The 26,500-nt window shown below is 40.8% G+C and overlaps 1 protein-coding gene across 7 annotated transcripts in view; it reads right to left on the bottom strand.

Annotated features, from left to right (window-relative positions):
• Window positions 1-26,500, bottom strand: part of tns1.S (tensin 1 S homeolog) — a 199,378-nt gene that overhangs the window by 95,727 nt on the left and 77,151 nt on the right. For 5 of the 7 annotated variants that reach the window (XM_041578022.1, XM_041578024.1, XM_041578025.1 and 2 more), the window contains exon 3: window positions 25,304-25,341. In XM_041578022.1, the coding sequence (XP_041433956.1) occupies window positions 25,304-25,341 (38 nt within the window). Of the gene's footprint in view, window positions 1-6,269; window positions 6,321-16,870; window positions 16,891-25,303; window positions 25,342-26,500 lie in introns of those variants that run through there. The other 2 variants (XM_041578027.1, XM_041578028.1) reach the window with 2 other exon arrangements.

Genomic DNA, 26,500 nt, shown 5'->3' on the forward strand with positions numbered 1-26,500 from the left:
ATAAAAAGGTAAAACAAACTGTCACTGGTGGAATGCATGTATGAGAGACAGACAGAAGTATGTTTAGGGAAATATTTAGGGGTGACTCTGGACTGTGCACGTTTTGGCGACAACAGAGCAGAACATGTACGACTCGAGCATGGGATCGTAGAACAGTAGATGGAGAATGCAGGGCAAGATGGAAACAGTAAGATAGGATGCAGACAGTAGGACAAGATAGATAATGTAGGAGAAAAAGTAGACAGTGAGGCAATACAATACAAGATGGACCAGATGCAGGCAACAGGACAAGATGGAGACAGTTGATGGCACCAAGAGCAAGAAGGAAAAATGTAGGAAAAGTATGGAAAGATGGAAACAGTAGATGGCAACATTAGAGCAAGATTAAAAAATCAGGACAAAATGCAGACAGTAGCAAGACGGAATGGTAGGTGGTGACTAATTAAAGCAATGGAGACAGTTGGGCAAGGAGGTGATATCAGGGCAAGATGGAAAACTATAGAGAGAAAGTAGGACAAGATTGTGACGGTAGGACTGGATGGAGACAGTACATTATAACAGTATGATAAGTGATATAACGTTATATTATTGTTGCCCAACTACCAACCGTTCAGCTGCTTCTCTGTCTAGAAGGCAACCTATCAGAGAGTGTTCATGTACCCATGGCTGCTGAATATTATAAGTAAGTCTTTAGCTTTTAAAACCCAAGTGAGCCATAACCTTTAATGTGTTTCCCTAAACACAAGAATGCCCTAAATTGTAGCCTACTGTTTGTGTAAGTATAAGTATAAGTCTAAGTGATTGAATGTATTAAGAACCTGCTTCCCAGCAGGTCTCTCCCTTGAAGTACAGAGAACAATTCACATGGGATGATATTCTGTCATTGATAACTGCACTAATTAACTCATTTAAGAACAAGAAACAAGAAGTAATTCAATTATACGACTTCCTGAAGCCAGACACAAACAGGCATTTCCATCATATGGAGTAAGGGCAACAAAAGGTCAAAGCCAACCAATATCAAATCTACAGCAGGCTGACATCTCTTTTTTTTTTTTTTTTTTTTAAAGAACAGGATCATGAGAGGCAGAAGAGAAATGTGTGGTAAGAGTTGGCAAGATTTATATTATGTAGGAATATTGTTGAAAGAACCAACAGTCACCAATCAGATGTTTGTTGTCATTATTCTAATTGCACTGGGGCAGAATGCTTGCTCTTAGTACAACATAACCCATACAAATCTTGAAGAGGGACACAACCACAAAGCATGGATTTACTAAGCCAATAAGTGCTTTCTTAGTGAGTAAAACAAAGTCATTGCCACCCCCACCCCCCCACCATCACACGCTTCTAATAGAGATTCTGTGCATTTAAACCTATTTACACATGCATATCATTGATTCATTTAGCTCAGACCAAAATTGCAAGAGAGGAGCAAGACGGAAACAATAAGGAAAGAAGGAGACAGTATGGCAAGATGATGTCAGTCGAGTAAGATGGAGGCAGTAGTGCAAAATGAAGACAATAATAAAATATGGCAAGAGTAAGGCAAGATAGCAATAGTAGGGCAGGGTAGAGACAGTAGCAAAAATAGTAATAGTAGGACAAGATGGAGAAAGTAGGAGAAGATTACAGAAGTAGATTACCATTATGCATTAATGAAGACAATAATGCAAGATGACAACAGTAGGTCAAGAAAGGAACAAGACAAGATTGTGAGAGCAGGGCATCATTAAGACAGATGGAGAAAGAAGGATACGATCAAGATAGTAGGGCAGGATGGAGACAATAAGGGTAAGTTCACACCGGTGAATCCTCGGGTGACTTCAGAATACGAAGCGATGCATGTGCCATGACGCAGGCGATTTTTCATTTTAGCCGGTGCGAGACAGAGGTAAAGCATTGGGGAGATTGGTCGCCGCAAAGACGAGCCGATTAGTCGTCAGGCGACTAAATCTCCCCGAAATCGCCCAGTGTGACCTTAACCTAAGGATGGTGAGAGTATGGCAAAATAAAGAAAGAAAAGCAAGATAGACACAGTAAGACAAAACAGAGACAGTAGAACAAGATGGAGACAATAATACAAAATGGAAAATGTAGGGCATGATGGAAACAGTGGATAAAGATGGTGATAGTAAAACTTTAAATCAGTTGTAGTGTAAGTACAACTCCCAGCACCCAACTGACAATTGAAAGCTGTATGTCAACAAAAGGGTTGGGGTAAGCATCAGCATGTACCACTTATTGGTAACCTATTTAAAAGTCATTTTGGTTGCCATGGGTTACTGCACCTGGCAAACTTGGTGCCTATAAATATAAATGAGGGTTTGCATAGACATTCTGAACTTAGAAAATAGGGTCTTGCCACAGCTCAATGTACGTGCCCCTTTAAATAGATCGATTAAAAAGGAATCAAATGTGTTTCAGCGCATTTCAGGAGATTAAGGAAGGCATTTCTCCAAACAACATAACAATGTTTGCAAACACAGGAATGGATTATTCACTGTGATTGCAGGGGAAGCCGACAAAAGTGCCGCACTCTGACAGCAGATGGGTGACATGCAGAGGGGGAATGCATCTGGCCATCCTTCTTTTTCATTTTGCTTTATTCTGGATTGGTAATGTTCTAAATGATTTCCCAACCATCCTGGCCTGTGTAACAATAACAGTGATTTACTGCCATGATTATTGCTAATTTTTCAAAGAGCGCGCACCCCTGCCTGCTTGTTTGCACACCCCAGATGAACAGCAACTAACAGCATTCCCAGATGTTCCTCCATGTTCCCAGCTTCTAGAGAAAAACAGGGATGCAAAACAGGATAAGCACAGGAGCCTCTCCCTGCTGTCCCAGTGAATAACTATTAATTGCCCTGACTGTCAAGTTCAGCATCATTTGTTCTCTCTATGCTGTTTGCTCAAGCACGCACAGTATGACAGCTGTGAACTCACATGAGCATTCGCTGATAACCTAGGTCCTTTGTGGGCCAGGCTAAGTAAGTATGGGTCCAATGATTTCAGATGGTGAAATTGCCTACAAGACATTACTATGGAGCACTTATAAGGTTTATCCATGAGTGGGGACACTGTGATTTATAGGTCAGGAGGGTTTTTCTCAGACTTCCAACAGGCAAAGCAATTGCTCCCAGAAAGGATAACAGAGAGTGCTAAAAAATAAAATACTTTTTTCATAGACCCCAAAATAAATACTTTAAAAAATCAGTCAAAATTATCCCTTGATGGTACTTTCCCTTACACTTGAACAAGCAAGTACCAAGACATAATACCGTGAGGGTTTTAACCCGACCAATCAAATAGGTCAACCAAGAGAGCGCGGGATACGATAGGGGCGTGTGTTCCAAGCCTATTTAGTCATGCATCAGTCTTAAAATAAAATGGAAAGTGGCATGCAGGAATTATCAGAATTTGGGAGCAGATAAAAAGCAATGTGTCTCATCTAGTCTGCCTCTAAGCTTGTGCTGTGCAAGAGGCCTCATGTATTATAAGAGATAATGTACCTACTACTGTAAATTATAAGGATATTATAAGTTACTAAGGAGTTATGTGACCATATAAAGACACAAGGCTATAGGCTGAGCTAATCAGGGAACTCTAAGGCTAGGGCCACACAGGGGCCAAAATCAGATAGCCAAAATCCACTGGCTGATTTCATCCCCCAAGTGGCCCTAACCTAAATATCTCTGTCCTCAGTCCCAAAAACAGAGCTCTGTGTGGACTAAGCCCCCAGCGAATGCACCCTGCATGCATCATAATACACTAATGGTCCCACTGTTTCTACTTAGCTGGTTTTAGGAATCGGTTTTTCGTTTTAAGCTTTATGATAATTTCTCACATGTAAATAAGAATGAAATAATTCTGTCAGACTTTTCCCAAATCAATTGACTAATTTATAGTTGGAGTCTCTGTGGTGTCAACAGATATTCCAGCCAAAAGGAAGTTTGCGAGAAATTTAGATGAACTGATGATTAGGAGCAGAACACATTTTGTCCAGCTCTTTCCCCTTTTAAAACACAATTATATGTTAATTTATGTTTATAGTGAAGTCGTTTTCTGTTTTCAAAGTGCTGTCCCTGATTGCCTTCGCAGTGAAATAGATACACAACCCACTTATCAGTCATTCAAGGGGTCAGCAAAAAAATAAATCGTACATGTTGGTTGGGTCATAGTGCAAATACGAAGTTGATTTTAATTGGTTAATTTTCAAAAAGGGCACAGTGGTCATATGGCAACAATCCCTTACATTCTTCTTCCAAAATTATATAATGTTCTGTTCAGAGAAGTACATGTCACTTTCTTAGATGCTGCATCCTACCACTGCCAGAAACACTCAACTAGCAAATGCCCTGTATACTGCCTTTAGTGGTGATAAGGCTGTCAATTATATATCATACCCACTATCCCACAGTCACAGTCCCTTCCCAGAGGCTATTGTCCCCACTGCAACTATAGACACCATCTCTCACTACTATTCCTGCTATCCCACAGCTACAGTCCCTTCCCGAGACTATTATCCCATTGTTACTATAGGCACCATCTCTCCCTACTATACCTGCTATCCCACAGTGAGAGTGCCTTCCCAGAGGCGATTATCCCAATGCTACTATAGACACCATCTTCCCCTACTATACCTGCTATCCCATAGTCGCAGTCCCTTCCCAGAGGCTATTATCCCACTGCTACTATAGGCACCATCTCTCCCAACTATACCTGCTATCCCACAGCCACAGTCCCTTCCCAGAGGGAATTATCCCACTGCTACTATAGGTACCATCTCTCCCTACTATACCTGGTATTCAACAGCCACAGTCCCTTTCCAGGGGCTATTATCCCCACTGTAACTATAGTAACCATATCTCCCTACTATACCTGCTATCCCAGAGCCATAGTCCCTTCCCAGAGGGAGTTATCCCACTGCTACTATAGGCATCATCTCTCCCTACTATACATGCTATCCCACAGTCGCAGTCAATTCCTAGGGGCTATTATCCCACTGCTACTATAGGCACCATCTCTCCCTACTATACCTGCTATTCCACAGCCACAGTCCCTTCCCAGAGACTATTATCCCACTGCTACTATAGGCACCATCTCTCCCTACTAAACATGTGTAACGCTAAGGGATCTATCCACAGTTTTGGAGAATGCAGTCAAGCTATCATTCAGAATGCAGAAAACAGCCAGCAGAATTGATCCATTTTCCATACAGCGCTATGACAAACATTTGCTGGTTAAACCATGTTTAGTAACAGACAGGAAATAACATTCAGTTCCAAAAGTAGATACAGGATAAACATTTGTGTCGCAGGAAATGCTAATTAAAACCACACCCCATCAGGCAGCGCAACACAACTTTTGGGGACCCCAGTAAAATGCAATTTTATGCCTTGTCAGAGGCACCCCAGGAACACTCCAGGTTGTTCCAAGCAAACCCATGGAGACATGAAGAATAACAGAGGTGCATGGTCAGAATCTGAAAGCCCCTCAGAGTAGCTGTGCCAAAAACAGAGGGATGAAAACATGTAAAATTAGCAAACTCATTGACAGCTTATTCTGTGCTACACAGTCCAGCAATGTATGGAGCATATGGCCAAACCACAGAAGCTATATAAATATGAATATTTCCTCTCTCTCTCTGCTATTCACTTAATTATAGGAACTGACTGAATTGGTCTTATGGCTCCGCCAACGCTCATGAACCGCGTTCTTTTAATTCCATCCCACAAACAGAAAACATAGTATCTGTGCTTTGATTAGTGCATTTTACAGTAAATTATTTAACAATGAGAGCAAACTTCCCCCCCCCCCCAATGTTGCTGAACTGAAACTCACATCCAATACCTGACGATGGGATTCTAATATAATTCAATAACACTTGGAAGTGGTTTTAATTTTAGAATAAAAGTAAATAAAACCATGTAGCAACCATTAAGGAAATGGTTAAGATCACAATCTAATAAGCAAAAAACTGTTTATAGTTACTAGGGTGGTTGACTTTTTTTTAGACAATTTGCAGAGAGTATACTTCCCCTTTACATGTGTTCTTGTGACTTTCAAAGATTCCTTGAAGGCTAAGGCACAGCAATCACACTTTTAATCATCAGAAGCCTAGACCAAAGATGTGGGTTTACTGTATAATGCACAAGATTTCACATTCAGCATTTATTCTTGTTATATGAGTAAATATTTGAATTACTTTAGAATTCTACCCTTTCTGCCTACAGATGCAGCACAAACACACACAGATTCCTCACCTTGTTAAAGTGCAAGTGGCTCCCTGTGGTCAGTGCAAATCCAATGCTTGCTTATCAGTCAAGGCACTAGTTTCTAATCTGTCACTCCCAGTAAAGCTTCCATCTCACCTTGACAGAGGAAGGAAGTAAAAGCCGCGAGCCAAGAAGGGACACCAAACACCAATCTGAGAATGTCTGATTTTTTTGTACATTAAAAAAAAAGCATTAAAATAAAAACTTGAGTTCCAAAGAAAGAAGTGAGTGCAAGAGTATTCCTGTGTGCAACTAAACGTGGGGCTTACAGGCAAACAGTGTGCATGGAAAAGCTCGCAGGGCTGAGTGGAAGGAGGGGGATTATTTTATTCCACCCTTTCCATTTTTTTCTCATGCGCCGTTCACTCCAAGCAAAACATATACACACCCAACAAGTACTCCCGGCTGGCAGCACTCTGTAGCCTTACAGAGCATAGAATCCAGCAGCCATGGGGAAGGAGAAAAACGGAAAAAAATAGGGATACAGGGCAGAAATGTGAGGCGAATACAAGCAGGCTGTGGTGAGAGGAAGGGACTGAGTCCTGTGCTTAGACCAGGTGGGAGGGAATATACAGCTGGGAGAGGTGGAGGGAGGGAGAGGAAGACCAAGGAATTCCTTGTCCATTTCTCTCCCTCCACATGTTCTGAAATATAACTATACAGGCAGCTGCCTTAACCCCTTACTGGCAGCCCTATGCTGTTTTGGATTCCCTGCAGTTAGGGAGCTAAGAATAAGGGGCCAGGGTTCCTAACAAATATACAGTAAAGTTATATTCTACTGATGTGACTATGGGATGAAGTGTTCAATTGCAGCGCACCAATATTAGCATCTGGTGACCTGGGAAACTTAAAGGGAAACTTATCCTTAACTTCGCATGTTGGCAGTAATGGTTTTCTAAAATTTGCTTGAGGGATTTGAGGGTTTTTTTCAATTTTGGCAATTAATTGGCTTTTTTGCCGATTTATATTTTGAATTGAAACAATTATCTAATGGGAGGGAGAGATTGTGACTGTATAGAAACAGGTCAGAAGGCAACTATAAGGCAAGATGGAGAGAGTAGGGCAAGATCTTAACAATAGGGAAAGTTAGAGAAAGTAAGACTTGAAGAAGACATATCAGCAAGATGGGTAAAATAGGGCACGTTGTGGACAGTAGGGCAAAAACATGGCTAAAGGACAAAGTGGAGACAAGAGGACAAGAAGAAGACAAGAGGACAAGAAGAAGACAGAAGGACAAGATGGAAACAGTAGGGCAAGATGAAGAGCAAGATAGAGACATTAGGCAAGGTGGTGACTGTAGGGCTAGATGGAATTAGCAGGGCAAAGATGGTGGAATTTGAGCAAGATGGAGACAGTAGAGCAAAAAGACTAGAATAAGATGGATAAGAATCGGGCAAGTTGGAGAAGAGAATAGCAAGATGCTGAGAGTAAGCAAGATGGAGATAGTAAAACAATATGCAGAAAGCAGGGCAAGTGGCAACAGTAACACTTTACATCCTTATTTTCCAACCAGTGTATTCAGAGCTGCAGGATGTTTTGTAATATTAATATGTGGCACAATAAAATTGACTTTTTCTTAATCCATGCTGAATGCCAGGGGCTCATATTCCTCTCAGCTACAGCTACTCACCCCCAGTAAAGCACCTGTGCACCTTTATGTACAAAGTCCATGCTCTGGGGAGAGGGAGAAAGCTAATCCTGACAGCATTCCATTCCCCAGGTGAAATTCCCTAACCAAACTCCCAGAGAAGGAGGGGGGGTTAATCACGGAGAAATGGCAGGAGTTGGTTTACTTAGAGCTGAATGACAGCCATTTGCATTTCCACTGTTACAGGCCTGACTAGCAAGTGTTATTGTCACTCAGCAAACAGTAACATGCTCAAGTAACTCCAGACGTTCTTGTGGCTGATAAACATAAAACGTCATAAATGTCTTATTTAGCCTTTAACCCTCCAAGTGACACGGGGGTGAACAATGCTTTATTAGAAAGTTCCACACGTGTATGAACATGTCTGACAGCTCAGCCACATGGAAGGCAGCACTCAACATAACCTCAGAGGGGTGTAATTTGTCTCTGGAGTGTAACTGTCTTCTCATCAGTCTGAACTAAAGCAGGAAATTTACCAAAATCTGAATGCTGAAATTGGTACATTTCTTTTTTTTCCACAGTTTTTCACATGCCTTACTATAGAAGGATGTACTGTATACTATATATCAAACAGATACATACAAATACTGAACCATACAGAAAGTACTGTCCACTCTATCCATTGGAGCTTACAATCTAAAACATCATTTTAAAGAGATACATACACATTTTTGAATGATGGTGCCATAGGAATTATAATATTTAAATGTATTTGATCTGGCTCAATGTTACAAATATAAATGATACCTAGTAAGACAATTGTATCAATAACTGTTAATTTATACAGAGATAAAGTGATGGTTTGCTAAGAAGCTATTATTATCTAGCAGACAAGGGTAGCTTAATGCTGGATGTACACAGACTCACTGTTGGCTAACATGATTGGACAGCTAATAGGGCAGAGGTACAACCCATGCGGTTCCAGAGTGGTCAAACACACTGAATGACATGGATGGATCACACAATCCCAGCTCTCTCCTAACCCTGCACCTGCTGCAAATGGGCTGGGCTCCCAAGTGGCAGGTGAAAGGATTTGGCCACAGTGTGGATGGGAAGCAATAAACCATATATGCACGCTTTTATCAGAAACAATAAAATCCAAGTGCCAAGGTTAATTCTCATTTACTGTAACTGACTTTTAACTCAACTCACTGTGCTTTGCTTTAATTCCCCTACAAATGATTGCTGTGTCCCAAATGGCTTCTAACATCCTCAGACTGAGATGCTGTGAGTCCCAACACCTTACAAATGTCCCTCCATCCTTAAAGTTTTTGTAACATGCACCCCCACTTTTAGCACTCTGTACTATAACATAACTGGCTGGTAGGGAATATAGATTGTTAGCAGCGTGCCACTGGTGCAGGGACTGATGTGATTCAACAGCTCTCAGCTCCATATGAATAAAGGATAACAAATTAATATATTTTAACACAAGGGAAGATAGATAGATAGATATAGATATATATATATATATATATATATATATATATATATATATATATATATATATATATATATATATATATATATATATATATATAAGCCATTTACCATCAAGATCAGTGCATTTCAGATGGTGAGATGAGAATTTCACAGTGCTGATATATACAATATATGAACCAGAAATGCTATTCCTTTCGGAAGAGTTGATTCTGTCAGTAAAATCAGCAACAAGCAGATGTTGGTATTAAGGACAGACACAGTTTATTTATTTATTTTTATTTTTTTTATTCTTTATTGTTTAAGTGTATAGACAAGGCACACACAATGTAGATGGAGGCTAATATATCTCCCTGAGAGTCCACTTGCTCCTACATGCTCCTCATGCTTTTGGGTAGCAGTCCCACTGCTGTGGACCTGGGATGAAGAGTTTGGAACAGGGCACTTCAGCCATGAAACAAGCTGACAAATTTACCTCAGTTGGCACCACCCCACAGGTTACCTGGGTCAGCAAAAAGCCATCCATGGTAACGTTAAGAACTAAAATTAAGTTTTTGTTAATCAGAATTTTGGCCCTACAAGTGCAGAGAACAAATTTCCATTGCTTCAGTCACCTCAGGGTGGCAGAGGGGGCTGAAATGCCCCTGGGTTGGAATCGCAAATGTTAAGAGTGCTCCTCTAGCTAATGAATGGTACCAGAAGTCAGTGCAGGGCCAGGCCGACCAGGTGCCCTATGCAACCCGGCGGTTGCATCGACTCCTCCCCTCTGTCGTGCGCGTAAATAGGTGTGCACGGCCTCCCACAATGGATTCAACAGCACAGGTGAGGGGACCTGGACTTGAGGTAGGTGGCAGAGAAGGTTCATGCACCTCTTCTGCCCATCCTTAGTTATGGCCCTGCTGGAAGTTGTAATTCCAGGGTCCTACTGTCTCCATCTTGTTGTCCTGTCTGTCTCACCCCACTTTCTCCATGATGCCTACTGTCACCATTTTGTTCAAGTCTCATCTAGCCTTCTGTCTCCTTCTTGCTCTACAATCTCCATCTTACTCTACCTCTACCATCCTGCCCTACTATTACGCCTGTCACAATTTTGCTTTTCTCATCTTGTTCCACAGTCTCTGTCCTCCATCTTGGCCTACCCTCTCCATCTTGCCCTGCATGTTCAATTCCCTTTGTGCTGGCAAGCTCCAGCCCAGACACCCAACACGGCTGCTGCTTGGCTCTGCTCTTGGGTGACAGGCAGTGCAGTGACAAAACACATATCAGGTCCATGGGATAAGTGCTGAGCTGGATATCCAAGTTGAGATCCTCAGTTGAGAGAGACAAGTGCAATGGGTGGGTGGCAATCTGGCAGTGTGGGGTGGTGGCTTAGTAAGAGTAATTGGTAGGGGTATGCTGTTTACAGAGATATAACTTGTTGCTTTGATGGTCTATTATTTTACAATTAACATGATAACATAATCCAAGCGAGTCAGTAACTGACATGGCAGACACAGCTTGGCACAAAGATGAGGCTTGACCATGGGGGGGGGTAAATGAAGCCCTTGGTTCGGGTAACATAACTTCCTCACCTGACTCTACCTCCCAGGGACTTCAGGCCAAAATTCACAAATATTTAACAAAACTACTAGCAACTAGAGCTCCATTCAAAGCATCGAAATCCTTAGTAAGATAAGAAACAAAACACAAACTCATAGATTTACGTAGCTGCAGGCTATCAAAATGAACTCTAGATAAACCTGGAAATTCAGCCAAGTATTTATAGTGAGTAGCTGTGCCCATAAAGAGAGCCTACAAGCAGCGAGACAGCTCCTTCCCACCTGTATCATGCAAAAATGTAGAGAATGAAAGCTCTCACACAACACTCTGCACACTTCTCTGAATATCTGCATCTTATTTATTGATTAACAGAAAAGCACGATCCACTTGTGCTACACTTGAGCATTCAGGGGAAAATACTATGAAGAAAAGTTCAGTGAAAGCCTATGATCAATCCCTATGCTGAAACTAGCACAATGGCAGCTACATGTAATGGCAAATATACAGTTGCATGCTGGGATATCACTGAGCAAACAAAAATTACAGTATGTACAGCAACAAGTCATTCATCTCTGCAAATCTGCATTTAGCAGCATTCATCAAGGCAGCTGCTAGTACAGCTGCAGGGGTCAGTATGGGCACAATGGCACAGGAGTCTAGTGTAGCCCAAGGGTAACTAGGATAATCATTCCAGCTTATGTCAAACTTATATTTTGTATTGTTCCACACTCTCTTACCCTGTGCCTTACACCACTTCACAAACCTATGCCAAGACATCCTAGTACCCAGTGTTATTGCCAGGCAAGACAACAATTGACTGACTTTTGCTGAACTCCAGAATCGCAAGACACCACATGCAGCCTGGAGACCTGAGTCCTTATCTGTGTTTTTCTATGTTTCGGCCACATGAAGTCACAGATTCCATAGTTGGTGCCTTGGCACGGGTTTCCATAATGTGGCACAGAGCTGACATTAAACTGGGCAGAGTCCAGCATGGGAGAATAAACCCAGTTCTAAGACTTAAACCAATGCCTCAGCCTGCAGTACCAGGGGTTATTTCTTTGAACAATTCCTCTTTATTCTATCTACTCCATTCCTTACGCTCCTTTCTTTCTGGCTTTGCCCTTTTTCTTTCACTCACAGATTGTGTGCGGTCTTCCACAATCAGGTTCTACCCTTTCTCTTTTATACTCACAACCCTTATACCTCCTATTGTGCCCCCTCTTCCTCTCCTATGTCTTACAATTTTTCCATTATCCTTTACATAGACAGCACGGACATGTTACTCAGCAGTTGTATTTGCTTCTCTAATTCTCTTCTCACTCTCTCCCCACGATGCCCTTTTAAAACATTTCTGTTTCTATCATGTCCATTCCATTTTCTTCCCCCTTCTCCAACCCCCCTTTTTTGCTGGGCCATGTAAAGCTGGCCATAGATGTTGAGATTTTTAAAAGATCCGATCGTCACCGTGAGACCCCGATTTTCTCGGAACGATCGCACGAATTGTCCATCAACTAAAAAGACCAATTTGCCAGGAAAACAAAGGGCTTGCCTGCTTGGCCCTGCACACATAGATAGATTGCACTGGGACCGACAAAGATTTTTTAATCTGACCAATCAATTTCCTGACAGATGTCGGCCGAAAAATCGTAAGATGTTCGATCGTTCGAATCCCCGTCTAACCTTTAGACAAGAGTATCCATGGCACAGCAGATGCCAGGAGGCAGGACTTGCAATGTTATTTTAGAAACAAGAAATCCCTGCTGACATACAGAAAAAGCAACCTGGCAGCTCCCATTCATATATAAATGTATCTATGAAGAGTAGATTTGCTTCCGCACACAAACCATCTAACAACACCATCTAGCAAACTTCTTTAAACTGAAGGAGTTCTCAAGCTAAGAATATTTCAGCATTTGGCACACATATTTCAGGCAACTTCACAGAACAAAGAAAGCAGCTGGGCAACACAATAAAGTGTTGTAAGGGAAGGAAATGCTCAGCTAATCCCAGAGTCTTTTACCTTTCCATAATATTTGCTGCTGATGATGATTGAATTACTGATTATATGTGTGTTTGTATATATATATATATATATATATATATATATATATATATATATATATATAAATTTGGGGTTTACATGCCCAATCCTATAGTATTTTGCCAGGGCAGGTACCAGCAGTGCATTGTGGGTATCTAATGTGGGTATCTGCTCAGGAAGACACAGCAATAATGACAATGACCAATTTTATCCACAGCAGGGCCTGGAATTCTTGTCTGGTGAGCGTTAGAGTCAGTAACATAGCACACATTATTAGGGAGATTATGGGGCACGTGCTTGTGACGGTAGGTAAACAGCCATAAGGGAATTTGTTTATTTGTTTAACCAGAACAGGTTTTGTTTGGCAGAGGGAGACCATTTCCCGGCACAATCACCTAAGGCGACAGGTTTTTGCAGGAGGAATATAAATCAGAGTCTGGTCATGTAACAACTATATTGTCATTTTACTGGGTTTTTGCCTACCTTTGTTAGTGGTGGAGCCACAGGCTAGACTTTGCAGTACCCTTTATTTGTAAACAGTATGGCTGTTCATGATATGGCTCTTCAGTGGTTGTTGGACCACAACTCTCAGCAGCCCCTGACAACCTGCAACATTGTATTTTAACAGCACCTTATACAGAGACCACAGCTTTCTTTGTGTAATTTTTCTGAGATTTTTAGTCTTTCCCCACTATATCTCATTACCCACAAAAAAGTTCAATTACAGTCAGAACACAGTTCTCTTGTGCTCCAACCACACACTGCTCCACCTGAGCCCAGTAAATAAATACTGGAGACTTCAGAGAGCATTAACAAATCACTGCCTTTGTACTCAGAGCCTGGGCAACAAGTGTAAAGGGGTTTCAGTGCTCAAGAGATCCCTCTACTGGCCAAAAACTATTAAAAAAATAAACATTACACAACATGGCAGCTCTTTGGTGCTATCTGTAAAAATCTAACAGATGAAATGCTAAGAGACCATATAATGGAAAAAACAAACTCACCTCGCACTAGTCTCTCACTAATGCGAGGTGAGTTTGTTTTTTCCATTATATGGTCTCTTAGCATTTCATCTGTTAGATTCCCAAACTCACAGGTAACAACCAGCTCTCTCAAAGCTGCTACAAATTGTTCTTTGGATTCGCCATTACGTTGTCCACATTGGCGGAATTTATATCTTTCAGGCACCACATTTACTCTTGGTACAAAAAATTCTTTATAGCAGTAAGAGCAGTTTCATAAATATCATCAGGTAATGGTAATGTATAGAATATACGCTGTCCCTCTGCTCCCAGGCAGTGAATAAGTAAAGAACGCTTTCTAGCAGCAGAAATCTCCCCTTGGTCAGCAGCAATAATGTAATTTTCAAACACACGGATCCAAGCAGTTAAACGTATTGTAGGCTCACCAGGGTTTGGAAGAAAAGGTGCAGGCTGCTGCAGAGGTAGAAGAGCCATCTCATCGTCACTCTGTTATGTTTTGGTAGCCGAGGATGAGTAGAGTATAACAGTGCTTTATTAGCAGGCTCATGCAGGCATTACACAACAGTAACTTTCACTTTTAAGCTGTCCAGGAAGTATTCACAGTATAAGTCTGGGCACAGTGACATCTACAGGCCATTTGTATAAACACCACAATTCCATTATGTAATATCATAACAATTCATTGGAAAATTGCTATGCTAACAGGGCTGACTCCACAGAGCAAATAGCAAGAATTTGGTTATTGTTCCAGAAAGCAGCTACAAAGCCTATATCACTACTTGATCTGTTTTTAAAAATAATTCTAATCTGTTTTTAAAAATAAATCTTTTCTTCAAGAACTATGTGTTCAGACCCATCATTTTTGGCAGTCTTTCTGTGCCCTGGCTACCCGCCCATCACCAACATGTTTAACAGTGTACAAAATAGCCTTTAACTTAAGATTTACAGACTGAAAAGCATTCCTCAAGCAAACAAGCCCAAAATTCTGCCTTATGTCCAGGTTTTAAGACATTCTGTGATAGGGTAGGCAAAAGGGAGCATTTAGGGAGAACTTTATATGAACTGAATTGCACAGCCTGCTTGGGTGCATCGGGATAGGGATGGAATTATTTAAATTGTCTTCCTTTCTCACACAGGGCAACAGTCCTGTCCTGCTTTATGGCTGAGATTCTAGCTATCTTTATAACAGAGCATTTTGTATTTAAATTATGGGGTTTTCCTCAATATTATTTTATTAACATGTATTTATATAGCGCCAACATATTGCATAGCACTGTAAAGTAAATGTGATTATACAACTAAATCACATGAATTCTATACATAGAACATATGGAGTAACAAACATCACAATCAATACAGGTACAAAAAGGTGAGGAAGGCCCTATGCATAGGCATACAGTCTAAAGGGAAGGGAGTAATACACAAGGTGTGGGAGTGGGCAAGATCGAATTAAGTGGGTGAGAAATGTGGTACTGTATGTGGTGTTGCGTTTGGTAGGTAAGCAGAGTGAGGGTAGGCTTCTCGAAAGAAGTGCGTTTTAAGAGATTTCTTGAAAGAATATCTGAGTTTTCTGTGATGGAAATTTATGGCCAATACAGCGTCAACTCTAAGATCCCAAAAAGCAGATCTGAAACTGACAGACACCTTGTGAAAAGTATGTAATTTTCAAATAATGTTTGCAAAAATTAATTGTACTGGGAACGAATTCCAAGCTTCTTCTGATCTTATCAGTCCATACTGGTCCTTAAAGGCCTCCTTGTAAATGTTCTGAAACAAGATACACAATCTGCATATTGATTTGCAGAAGGAATCTTGAAAATGAGGTGCTCCTGAGAAGCTTTAGCCCAAGGCGCTGAGAGCTGAGGATGCTGGAACTTAACCGGTAGATTAACAGTTCACAATATAGACAATTCACAACAGAACTTTCTTTCACATGGAGGGGGCCCTGCAACTGGTTGCGTTCCAGCAGAACCTTATAACTTGTCATAAACCTCATAAATAAAGCCAAGCTCCATTTAGCACCGTCTCTGGTTTTCATGTCCAAGAGAGAAGATACATGAATATTTCTGAGCTTTGGAATTTCTGTTCCAAATGCAAAGGAGAGGTATATATGTAATTTACTTAACCTCATGGCAACAGTATGACAGCTCCCCCCAGTTTATATAAAATACAATGATTTTAAAGAATGTTCTGGGCACACAATAATCTAAACCCTCACAATGTCATGTTTAAGGGAATAATATGGCAGCTCCCACAGCAATGTGTAAAAGCACAGAAGGAATGTTACATATCAGGAGTAAAGTACGGCATTTTAACTGCCTGCCAAAATAACATATATTAGCATTAGAAACACATCTGCCTTTATTTATAGTATGATGAAGGAACAGACAGGATGCATCCCAGAATGCCTTTATTTGGTGCGGTTACATGGATGCTCGCATCCTAACTTAGGGGAAAACTTTCTGTCTGTGTTTATATATTGTCATTAACAATAACATTACATGTGTGTGCGATGTGTCGGCCCCCACAAACTGCCACTGCCAGAAGCAAAGTGTAACACACGGCAGTCGCAAGAAAGAAGGACAATAGGAAACACTCAGCATATTGATATCTCTGTGAATCCAACTTCCCCAATGACTTCCTGTAGATGAGATATATTGTTCCGGCTTGGTCACACTTCCCACCCTCTGATGGGGTGTCAATCACTTGAAATAACCCAAGTACTAAACAGCAGTTATACAATATGATACCTGAGTAATATTAATACTGAAAATACAATAGAAACCTTTTTTTATACTGTCACCATGTGGATGTCATGGAGCATCTTCCTATCAAATATGAGTGACAACTTCTCTGTAACAACTGTGACATTATTCATGTAGAAATAAGCTAAGGAAAGCAATGTTCAGATTGTGACCTGTTAAACTAGGAGTACCTTTCACCAATATCAGAAGATTTATGGGAAATCCCGGAAGTAGTCCTTTCAGCAGTTTGAACCTCCAACATGTAAGTCACCAACCTGAAGTTCATGACCTGTATGAGAGTCTTAAATCAGTAGGTTACAAAAACCCTGAACTGTCCTTATTAATACATGATTAACAAAAAATTGTGTATTTGATATGCCTTTATATGGTCACAGAACCCCTCAGTGACCTCTAAAATACTTAGAATTTACAGTAGGGGGTGCATTACCCCTTATAAAACATGAATGCTATTCAGAGTTCCATGTATAACTTGGCCTGTAGCCTTGTGTTTTAATATGGTCACATAACCCCTTGGAGACTTCCAATATCTTTGTAATTTACAGTAGGGGGTACTTATCCATTATAATATATGAGTGATACTCACAGAGTTCCCTGTAACGTATATTTCAGCCTGCAGCCTTGTGTCCTAATACAGTCACACAACTCCTCAGTGACTTCTAATATCCTTATAATTTACACTAGGGGGTACATTATCTCTTATAATACATGAGTGATGCTGAAGAGTTCCCTGACCTGTATATCTGATACTATATGATGATGTTTTGCAGCAGCAAGAAATGTTGTAGAAGTGGTCCATATTCTCAAGAATTGCATGGCCAATCTATTTGGTTGATACACCCTGCCTCAATTAGTACACAAGCACAATCAGGCATGGAATTGCTCCCAGATTTCGGGCTATCATTCAACCAAGTAAACAGCTCTGCTATTACCAGCATCTGGATTTGCATTTAAGGGACTCAGGCGTAACAATGTTCGGGTTTAAGGAGATGTAAAAAAAACAGATTCATCTTGGAACATGACTCTCTGTGCCCAGCGAACAGCAACCACTTAGCCACACATTATATAAAGAATACAGTCAGAGGTTTGTATATATCTCCAGTCAGTAGAAAAGTTATTCCATTAAATGGTTCATAAATCTTATTATGGCTACAGTATCTGCCACCTGATTTGCCAATTGGTAAGTATTCATAGATACAAGCTGCCCCTAAAATATTATACTTTTATTCATCTTTTACTATTTATTTGGATCATTAATCTTTATAGTGAAGCTTAAGGCTCCTTCCTGTAGTCTTACAAGAAATGAGGACCCAAAATAGTGCCAGGAGACCTGGTCAGGGTAACAGTGTGGAGCACAGCGTCATAAGTGACTTAGCAAAAGGTGACAGATAATACACTGACACTGGCAGTATAAGAAGTGGCCCACAAATCCGTACCTTGCCCAAGGAGCTTATGCGGTCTTAATCCATCTCTACTAGCAGTTAACGTGCCTGTTACCAGTCAGTTCTGCACTGTTACAATGTATTCGTTTTATAAACCATTCTAAGATCCAGCAGCAGCAGTTTTACTTATGATTGTTACTATAAGTATTTTATTCTCCAGGCCCACTGTACTCATATGAGCAATTTTCCCCCAGTACTTCCCTTTCAAAATCCAATGTATCCAAAGCAAAACTGGACAAAGTGGAAAAGATAGTTGTGTGTAGTTTTTCAATCTCAGTTACTTTTATGATACAATGTTGCTATGTTGTATAACATCCTTATATACGTCTGCCCCACAGTGTTGTCACATAACAGATTTTTCCTTTATCCACTGAATAAAAAACATCCCCCTGGGGCACCTCCATTATTGATAATCAAAGTTGCAGCTTTCATTAACTAGAACTTGACAAGTTGTAATTCAACAGCAGATGGAGGCTGCAGGTCATTGATATCAGTGCTTCTCTGCAGGGCTATAGAAAGTATAGGGGCCCAGAGTCCACAATGTATCCAACAGAAATCACTCCTTGTGTTCTGCTGCATTATTTTTTTTTATTTCCACTATTTAGCAAAATTGCTGAATATCTGGGAGAATTAAAATGAATAATAAAGGCTGGTGTACACGTAACATGAGCAAGAAGTAATGAGAATGTGTGTTTGGGGTTCAGGTAACAAATATGTCTTCAGAACATGCAGTGGCTCATAGGTGGAATTAAAGTTCCAGTGGATTTAACATAACCAGGGAGTGAGGGAAGGGAGCACTTGGAAGAAGAGGATAAGGGATGAATGGAGAAGATGTTGAAACACACATTAATAAGAGCTTAATGTGCAGGATGGAAAAGAGAGATGAACAGAGCATAGTGTTTATTCAGGAGGTAAAGAAAATAATGGGCTAGTATAATAGAGCTTACTGAAGATAGGAATGGGTAAGAATCAAAGGCTATAAGGGTGGGATGAATACGCGTGTACAGTGAGGAAGACTTTAAAAGAATTAACCCGGTGTGGGGAATAGCAGAGAGTTTAGTAGGAGCTGAGTACAAGTTTAGGATGGGTGGACTTTACTTGATTTTGGTGAAAGATGTCCACGGGATAGTTTTGTGGTGGTAAATTACAAGAATAGGATGGGTAGGCAAGAGAAGACTGGAGCACATGGGGACCTAAGTGGGCATGATGCAAAAAGGTGAATATTGGGGGAATTATGTGAATATGGAAAATACGAGTAAGGAGCATAAAGGGAGTGAAGCACACTGCTGGGAATGGGTTAGCATTAGAAGCCTTTTGTGGATACGGAACACAAGAACACCATAATTCAGAGTGGTAATGATAGGCGTGTAGCATTGAACAGTGGAAAGCCTAGTGAAGCAGAAATATCGGAAGGGTGGGCATCTGAACAATTTGGACAGTGTGGAGAAAAGTGGCAAGGTTAGAATGATGGGATCAGATGAGGGGGCATAATAAGAACTGATGATTTGGGGGTTTCTGTAGATAAACAGAAGGATGTATCAGTGTGTAAGATAGTGAGAAGTTTAGCTGTAGTGAAGCAGGGTAGGATAGTTGGAATTAGAACAGCTGGGTAGGTACAGAGCACAGTGGAGATGTCAGGTGCAGAGGGCTGGGATGTGAGGCCATTAAAGTTTGACAGTGGAGAGATAAGTTGCAATGGAGCAGAAGGGGGGCAATGCTCAAGAACTCATTGTTGGTTGTATTCCAGTGAAGACTATTTCCCACACTAAATTAATGGAAAAGTACAACTAACACGGCTGCTGGATGGATCCCTCTCGCACTTAATAAAGCATTTTTCCACAATAAACCCCCATGAGGGCTCACTGCTTCCCAGGGTGGAAAATGATGTGAGTCACAATTTATGCCTCTGAATTTCCATATATATCTTTCTATTTATATAGGACATTTCAGTCTTATACAGGGACCTTCATCAGGAGTATGTAAACAATTAAAAAACACTTGTTTACCCGATGAAGATCATTGTTTAGAAGCAAAATGTCAAGTATTCTGCATGTATTTTCTGTCTAAATACATTTCTTTAAAAATTTTCAAATCTTGAGAGTACAGCAGCTTTGTTCATTTTATATGCTTTTATTGCTGTGACACCCAGATATAGATATACAGGTAGTATATGGTGTTTGTATATAGTGAATAAAGTACACCTTATTGTAAAATATAAGGATATTATAAGTCACCGAAGAGTTCCAGGACCATATGACCTTCAGCCTTGTGCTTTTATACCTGTCATGGAACTCCGAGGAAACTTCTAATATCCTCATATTTCCCAACAAGTCCAGGTGTGTATCCGCACTCTGACCTGATTAGATGGGTGCTTTATCCAAAATTAGTAGATTACAATAGAGAAGATAAGCACGCCAAAATTTCTTATTAGTGATGGTTTATTTCACTGTGGAAAAAGGTCTGAAACGTGGGCCAAAACGTTGGTATGCACAGTGAAATAAACCATCACTAAGAAGAAATGTTGAAGTGCTTATATATATATATATATATATAGCACTCTCAGGGCTTATGAAAAAATAAAGTGAAAATGTATTAAAGCAAAAAGGAGTTGCGGACGTTTCGGCTAGCTCTCTAGCTTTTCTCAAAAGAGAAATGAGAAAGGCTAGAGGAACGCCAGCAACTCCTTTTTGCTCTAATAAATTTTCACTTTATTTTTTCATAAGCCCTGAGAGTGCTCGCCTTCTTTATGAATATCTACTCTTGATGCTGATAGCACCCAGGCACAGTACACCTGCTACACGAGAAGTGCTTGCCTCCAACATATATTATATATATATAATACACAAAAGCCATGAATATCTTGTAAATTATATCCTTATAAACGGTGAGTAGTGATGTCATCAGTTATAAACGGTGAGTAGTGATGTAATTTCTGTCACATGACTCACTAAAATTAGTGTATTATAATTAATAAAGTACCCCCAGTTGAATATTACTTCTTGCTCATGTACCTAGGAGTTCCATGACCTGTATAAAAACACTCGGCCTTCAGCCTCGTGTTTTTATATGGTCATGAAACTCCTTGGTAACTTATAATATCCTTATATTTTACAAGAGGGGGTACTTTATTCACTATATATTATAATATTGAATAAGGAACACATGAACCAATCTGTGTCAATGCTGTAATCTCACATCAACCAATTAACAATTAGTTTTAAATGGTCCTGTGCGGAGGTTACAAATCATTGTCAAGGCACAGCCAGAGAAACAGGACTTGCATGGATATATATTCTGCAGCCCTAACAGCTACCAGATGATGCACAAACTGCAGGATTAACTTCCCATCGACTGCAATTCCCTTTCACATCTTTCAGGCAAAATTCTCCCGCCCATATCTGACTATTCAATACATTCCTGGAATGGTAATCTTGTGAGTCTTATTCACCAACAGTCAATGAAACTCCTAAGCACCTATTCCCAAAATGAAAGGTTGGCAGAGGGTGAGATTTAGGAACACCTGATGACTAGTAACCTGTATGAATAGAGAGTGGCTTTCTATAGAAAGATGTGGTCATGTTACCAACAGTCTCCCTTTCTACAGAAAGGCAAGTTTTCTTATAAAGGTGTCTCTAATATAATAGCCTGTGGCTATTTATCTCTTTTCTTTTCATTCCTTCCATGTGTAGGCGGTCAGAAAGACTGGACAATAATGGGCCATTAAAGTTTTTCTAGCTGCCGTTCAAAAGTTAATAATCCCTCTCATTCACAAGTAGGGCCATGGATCTGCTTCTTGGTCTACATCCCCCACTGCTGCTTTTTGGTTTCAATTTTATTGCTTTACTCCTGCCCAAACATCTGTACTTTTCCTACATCTGGACCCCACTGTGACCCCACACAGCGAATGGGTAATGGCCTCAACCTGTGCTCAGATACTCATTAAGTTTATGAGGCAGACGGCCATGATCTCATAAAAAAAGGAGGATGGTGACTGAGATTCCTCAGCTGTTAGCTTGCCCTCCTATTTGAAGGTTTTTCTATACATTTGAGTCCTTGTGTAGTGATCCCTAGTATCACCCCGAGAGTCATCATCTACAACCATCTGGAGATCCAACAGAACATTAAGCCCTTCACAATCTATTTGGAGATCACCAAGTCCTTCCAGAGCAATACAGATAGTCTTCCGTACATTGCAGAGTGATGTTTTAGAGATATCTGGAGACCATACACAACACTAGTCCAAATAGAACACTGTTTCATAAAACTGTGGCCCCAAAAGTTGCTAGACTAAAACTCCAAGAATCCAGTAACATTTTATCAAGCAAGCTATTCCATGAACTGGAGTCTGGATAAATAGCCAAGGAAAATAATACCACTGGCTAAGACAGAGATGGGGGCAATTTACTGAGCCAATGATTCCCACCTCAGCTGCAAACTTACAGAATATTTCCTTTCCCTAACCCAGTAGGTTCTTACTAACATGGATAAGCGGGTTACATACACACAATGAAAGCTGGAGCCAGTGGAAAGCCAAGGCAAAATCACAGAATAAATTCTTTTCCTGTGAATCCAACACAGATGTACAGTACAGAATGTTTCCTTTTCTTATCCAGCTGGTGGTGAGTTCTGACTCACTACTTACTGATGTTCCATTCATTTATAAGGTGTCGCTTTTCAAACAAAGCCAAGTTACAGTTTTTGTGGCACGTTTTATTTGGAATTTGGTTATCGTTCCAGTAAAGTCTTTAAGGAACAGTGAAGGAACTGCATGAGGAAACTTCTGTATACGGAACTTAATATTCTGGTCTGTTCTCTTACAGGTTCTGTTCTTGCACCAGGTTGTAACAGGGTTTTTTTTTAACATACACATGAGCCACTACCAGATACCGAGGATGCTAAACAAGTGGACTATTTCCCACTAACATGCTGGGTAAAATCATGATGGTTTGGCCCCTAGGTGATAATAATAATGGGGGTCTAGGGTAACTTATCGGGAGAGCACATCAACAATGTATCCATCAATCTGGATAACAGTTAACATAAAAGTAGACACCTCTAAATGTTGTTTAACTACATCTCCCAGCATCCACTGGCAGCCACACTTGCTATATAACCTGGAATGTCTTCCTAACCCCCCCCCCCATTACATTGACCAAATGTCAACATTGTTGAAAAAAATTAAGCTAAAAGCTGTTTTTCTGAATATCTTGGCAGGAGCAGGTGATGGAAAGCATGTGCCAACAGCTTCTACCCAGGAATGCAAGAGAAAATGGTTGACAGGTGAGGTAAGCCTCATTAACTGCTCTCTTGCGCTGTGCAGCCTTGGAACATCACAGAGAGCTGCATTATGGGTCACTCTGGAGGCCTGGCCATTAATAACAAGAACATAAACTAAAGCAAACTATACTAACTGCCATAAATAACAAGAACATATAACTAAAGCAAACAGATCACTCAGCCATTTAAACCATAAAGATGCTCTTTCCTAACATCTCTGCTGCTGCACGAGGAGCCCTGCGGCACTGGGAACGTCAGGTTTATGGACTGGAAAACGGTAGCGCTTTTAATAGCAAATACCTTTTATTGAGCGCTTTGTTGGTGGCTGATGGATCTACAAGAACCTTGATGTAAGGGATAAGGTTTATCTATTTGAGGGGAGGGCTGGAAAAACAATGATTATTGAGCCACAGAGCCTTACGATTGGTTTTTATTTCTTCTTTCAGAGAGTTTTAGCATAAACAAATTGGTGATAGAACAATGGGCATCACTGCAGATCTTTCCCCCATGCACCATGTTAGTAATGGTCATGAGTAGAGCTGGGCCAGTTATGTGTGTTTTGGGGGGAGAAAACTGCCCACCTGTCACTATTCGTGGCCACTAAGCTTATGTTAGACTGAAGCCTGCCTAGTGGTGACTGAGGGTCCTCCATTGAGAAATGGTTTTCCGTCACCCCTTGGAACAGTGGCTCCCTTTAGATTAACAGGGAAATTGGTGACAGGTGGAGAGGGTTTTTTTGGATCACCACAGTTAACAGTCATTAATATTCCTAGTCTGACATTAGCCTTACAAGTGCAGTCAATGGGAAACTACTTGCAGCACTACATATTGTTACATCAATGATTAATTCCTGTAATAAGTATCGCCAATATACAGAAAGAAATTACGAGCCCAGAGCTACTTGAGACTTTATAACAGGGCCACCGTCAAGAAAGAATAGCTGGTACTCCAGTCAGAGGCCCAACTGAAGAGGAAGGGGGTAAGAAATGCAAAGAGCTAATTTGCAGGCTGCATAGGGAGGGGACGGAGTGGACCAGGGCATGGACAGGAACACAATTCGATTAGGCTTTTTTTTTTCATTTTATTTATTGGCAAGGTCCATTCGGAGATTTGTTAACTAAGCAGTATGGACGCATGTTTTATGTCAGCAATGCTTTTCAACATGGTTATATTGGCATTATGGCTGTTACTGCTTCTACCAGCAATCAAGACATTGTGTGCCATGACCCAAAACTAGCACTACCCATCACCAGTATGTTTTCATCATTTGTATCTGTGTAGATTGAAATCCCATCAGCATATTCATGTATATTCAAGGCATTCGTTAGGGCCTCTTGCTAAAATAGAATTAATTCTGTGTGACACTGTGGCCATGGAACCCATAAGTAATTCAATAACACTGTGTCCATGGTGATTTCTCTCCTCACCAGAGTCTGCTGAATTACAACCCCTAGAAGAACTCAATATACATTGGATGCTGAGGGGCTGCTGAGAGCAGCTTTTCAGTAACAGCTGGAGATTCAAATGTTAATGCTCGACACTATAGGGAAATGCAGACGTTCCTTCTAAATGATATTCTGAATCCCCTCATCACAAGAGCTGTCAGTGCAACACTTCAAGGCACAGGAGCTTGCAAGCAAACCTCTCCCCCTGCAGCATGCGCTTAAAGGGTTGCAGTTCCCTTTTAATAAGTGTAAGCTCTTTGTCCCTCACTATTCCCTCATGGTACCAAGGTTATAAATACACTCTGCAAAACCTCCCTGGAACCAAAATCTCATAGGCTCCTACAAGTTTCTCTGCATTAAAGGGTAACTGGGCATGCTATACTTGTTGTAAATAATAAAGGTGCAAAGCTAATAAGACCAAAAAAAAATAGTTCCGCCTTACCTTTGCTTCACATTTTCTGTGGCATGACAATCGGCAAACTGCAGGAAAGGAAAACAGGAAGACAAGAGGTTAAAATTCTTCGTTTGCTGACGGAGCCCCAGTGAGTCATATCTGGAAGGTTGTTTATCCTAATTATCTCAGGTACATGGAATACCCCCACCCCCTCATTCAAATGCTGGTCATTGGCCAATGCTGGCCCCTTGTGCACAGGTATGGTGGCTAGGGGTTTAGCCTCACCCTCAGAAAGACTGCTTGCATTGTAACATGCCCTTTCCCAGCCCCTGATATTCTCTGCCAGGGGCCTCACATTCTCGCCTCTGGTTTATGTCCCCAGGGGGGGCACATGCTTATACCCAAAAACAAACAAGTCTTCTAATCCACCCCCCTGGCGGCGATTTGATACGGATATTCAGTGAGTTGCACTACATTGTGCATAGTTAAACTAGTAAATACAGTCATGCGTTGGTAAGTGTACAGGACAAAGCCCATGCTCAAAATTGTCATGGGAAAAAATTGTATTTTTCAAAATCTATTTCTCAAAAGAGCAAGCAGATTTTTTTATATTTAATTTTGAAATCTGACATGGGGCTAGACATATTGTCACATACCACCCAACTGTCCCGTTTTTAGAGGGACAGTCCCTCTTTTGACAGCTCAACCCGCAGTCCCTCATTTGTACTGGAAAGTCTTTATTTTTACTCTGCACTGAACAGCCAGAAAAAGAAACAAAGTTTCTAACTTAATTGGCTTTTGGCAGAGAGCCCAGAACAGCCACAGCTGCATATCAGATACTTTTGTAACAATTTCAAGATAAGCAAATAAGTAATTGTAACAAGTCCCTTTGGAGACCTGAGACTCACAGCTTAAAGGGCAATTCACCTTCATTAGCAAAACTGTAATAACTGGAAAAAAAACACAGAAATATGTTCAAACTTTCATAACTTGCCAAATTTTGTAAAATGAACATGATAATTAGGGGGTGTGGCCACAAAAATGTCCAAGGTCAAAACAATTGCAGCATATCATGCACCAACTTTTTTATCCCTCTTTTTATTTCCAAAATGTTGGGAGGTATGTTGTCAGTTTCCCAGCTGCCCCCAGTCATATGACTTGTGCTCTGATAAACTTCAGTTACTCTTTAATGATACACTGCAATATGGAGTGATTTCACCCCTCCCTTTTTTCCCCCAGCAGCCC

This window comes from Xenopus laevis, chromosome 9_10S (genome assembly GCF_017654675.1).
Source record: "Xenopus laevis strain J_2021 chromosome 9_10S, Xenopus_laevis_v10.1, whole genome shotgun sequence".
Lineage (NCBI taxonomy): Eukaryota > Metazoa > Chordata > Amphibia > Anura > Pipidae > Xenopus > Xenopus laevis.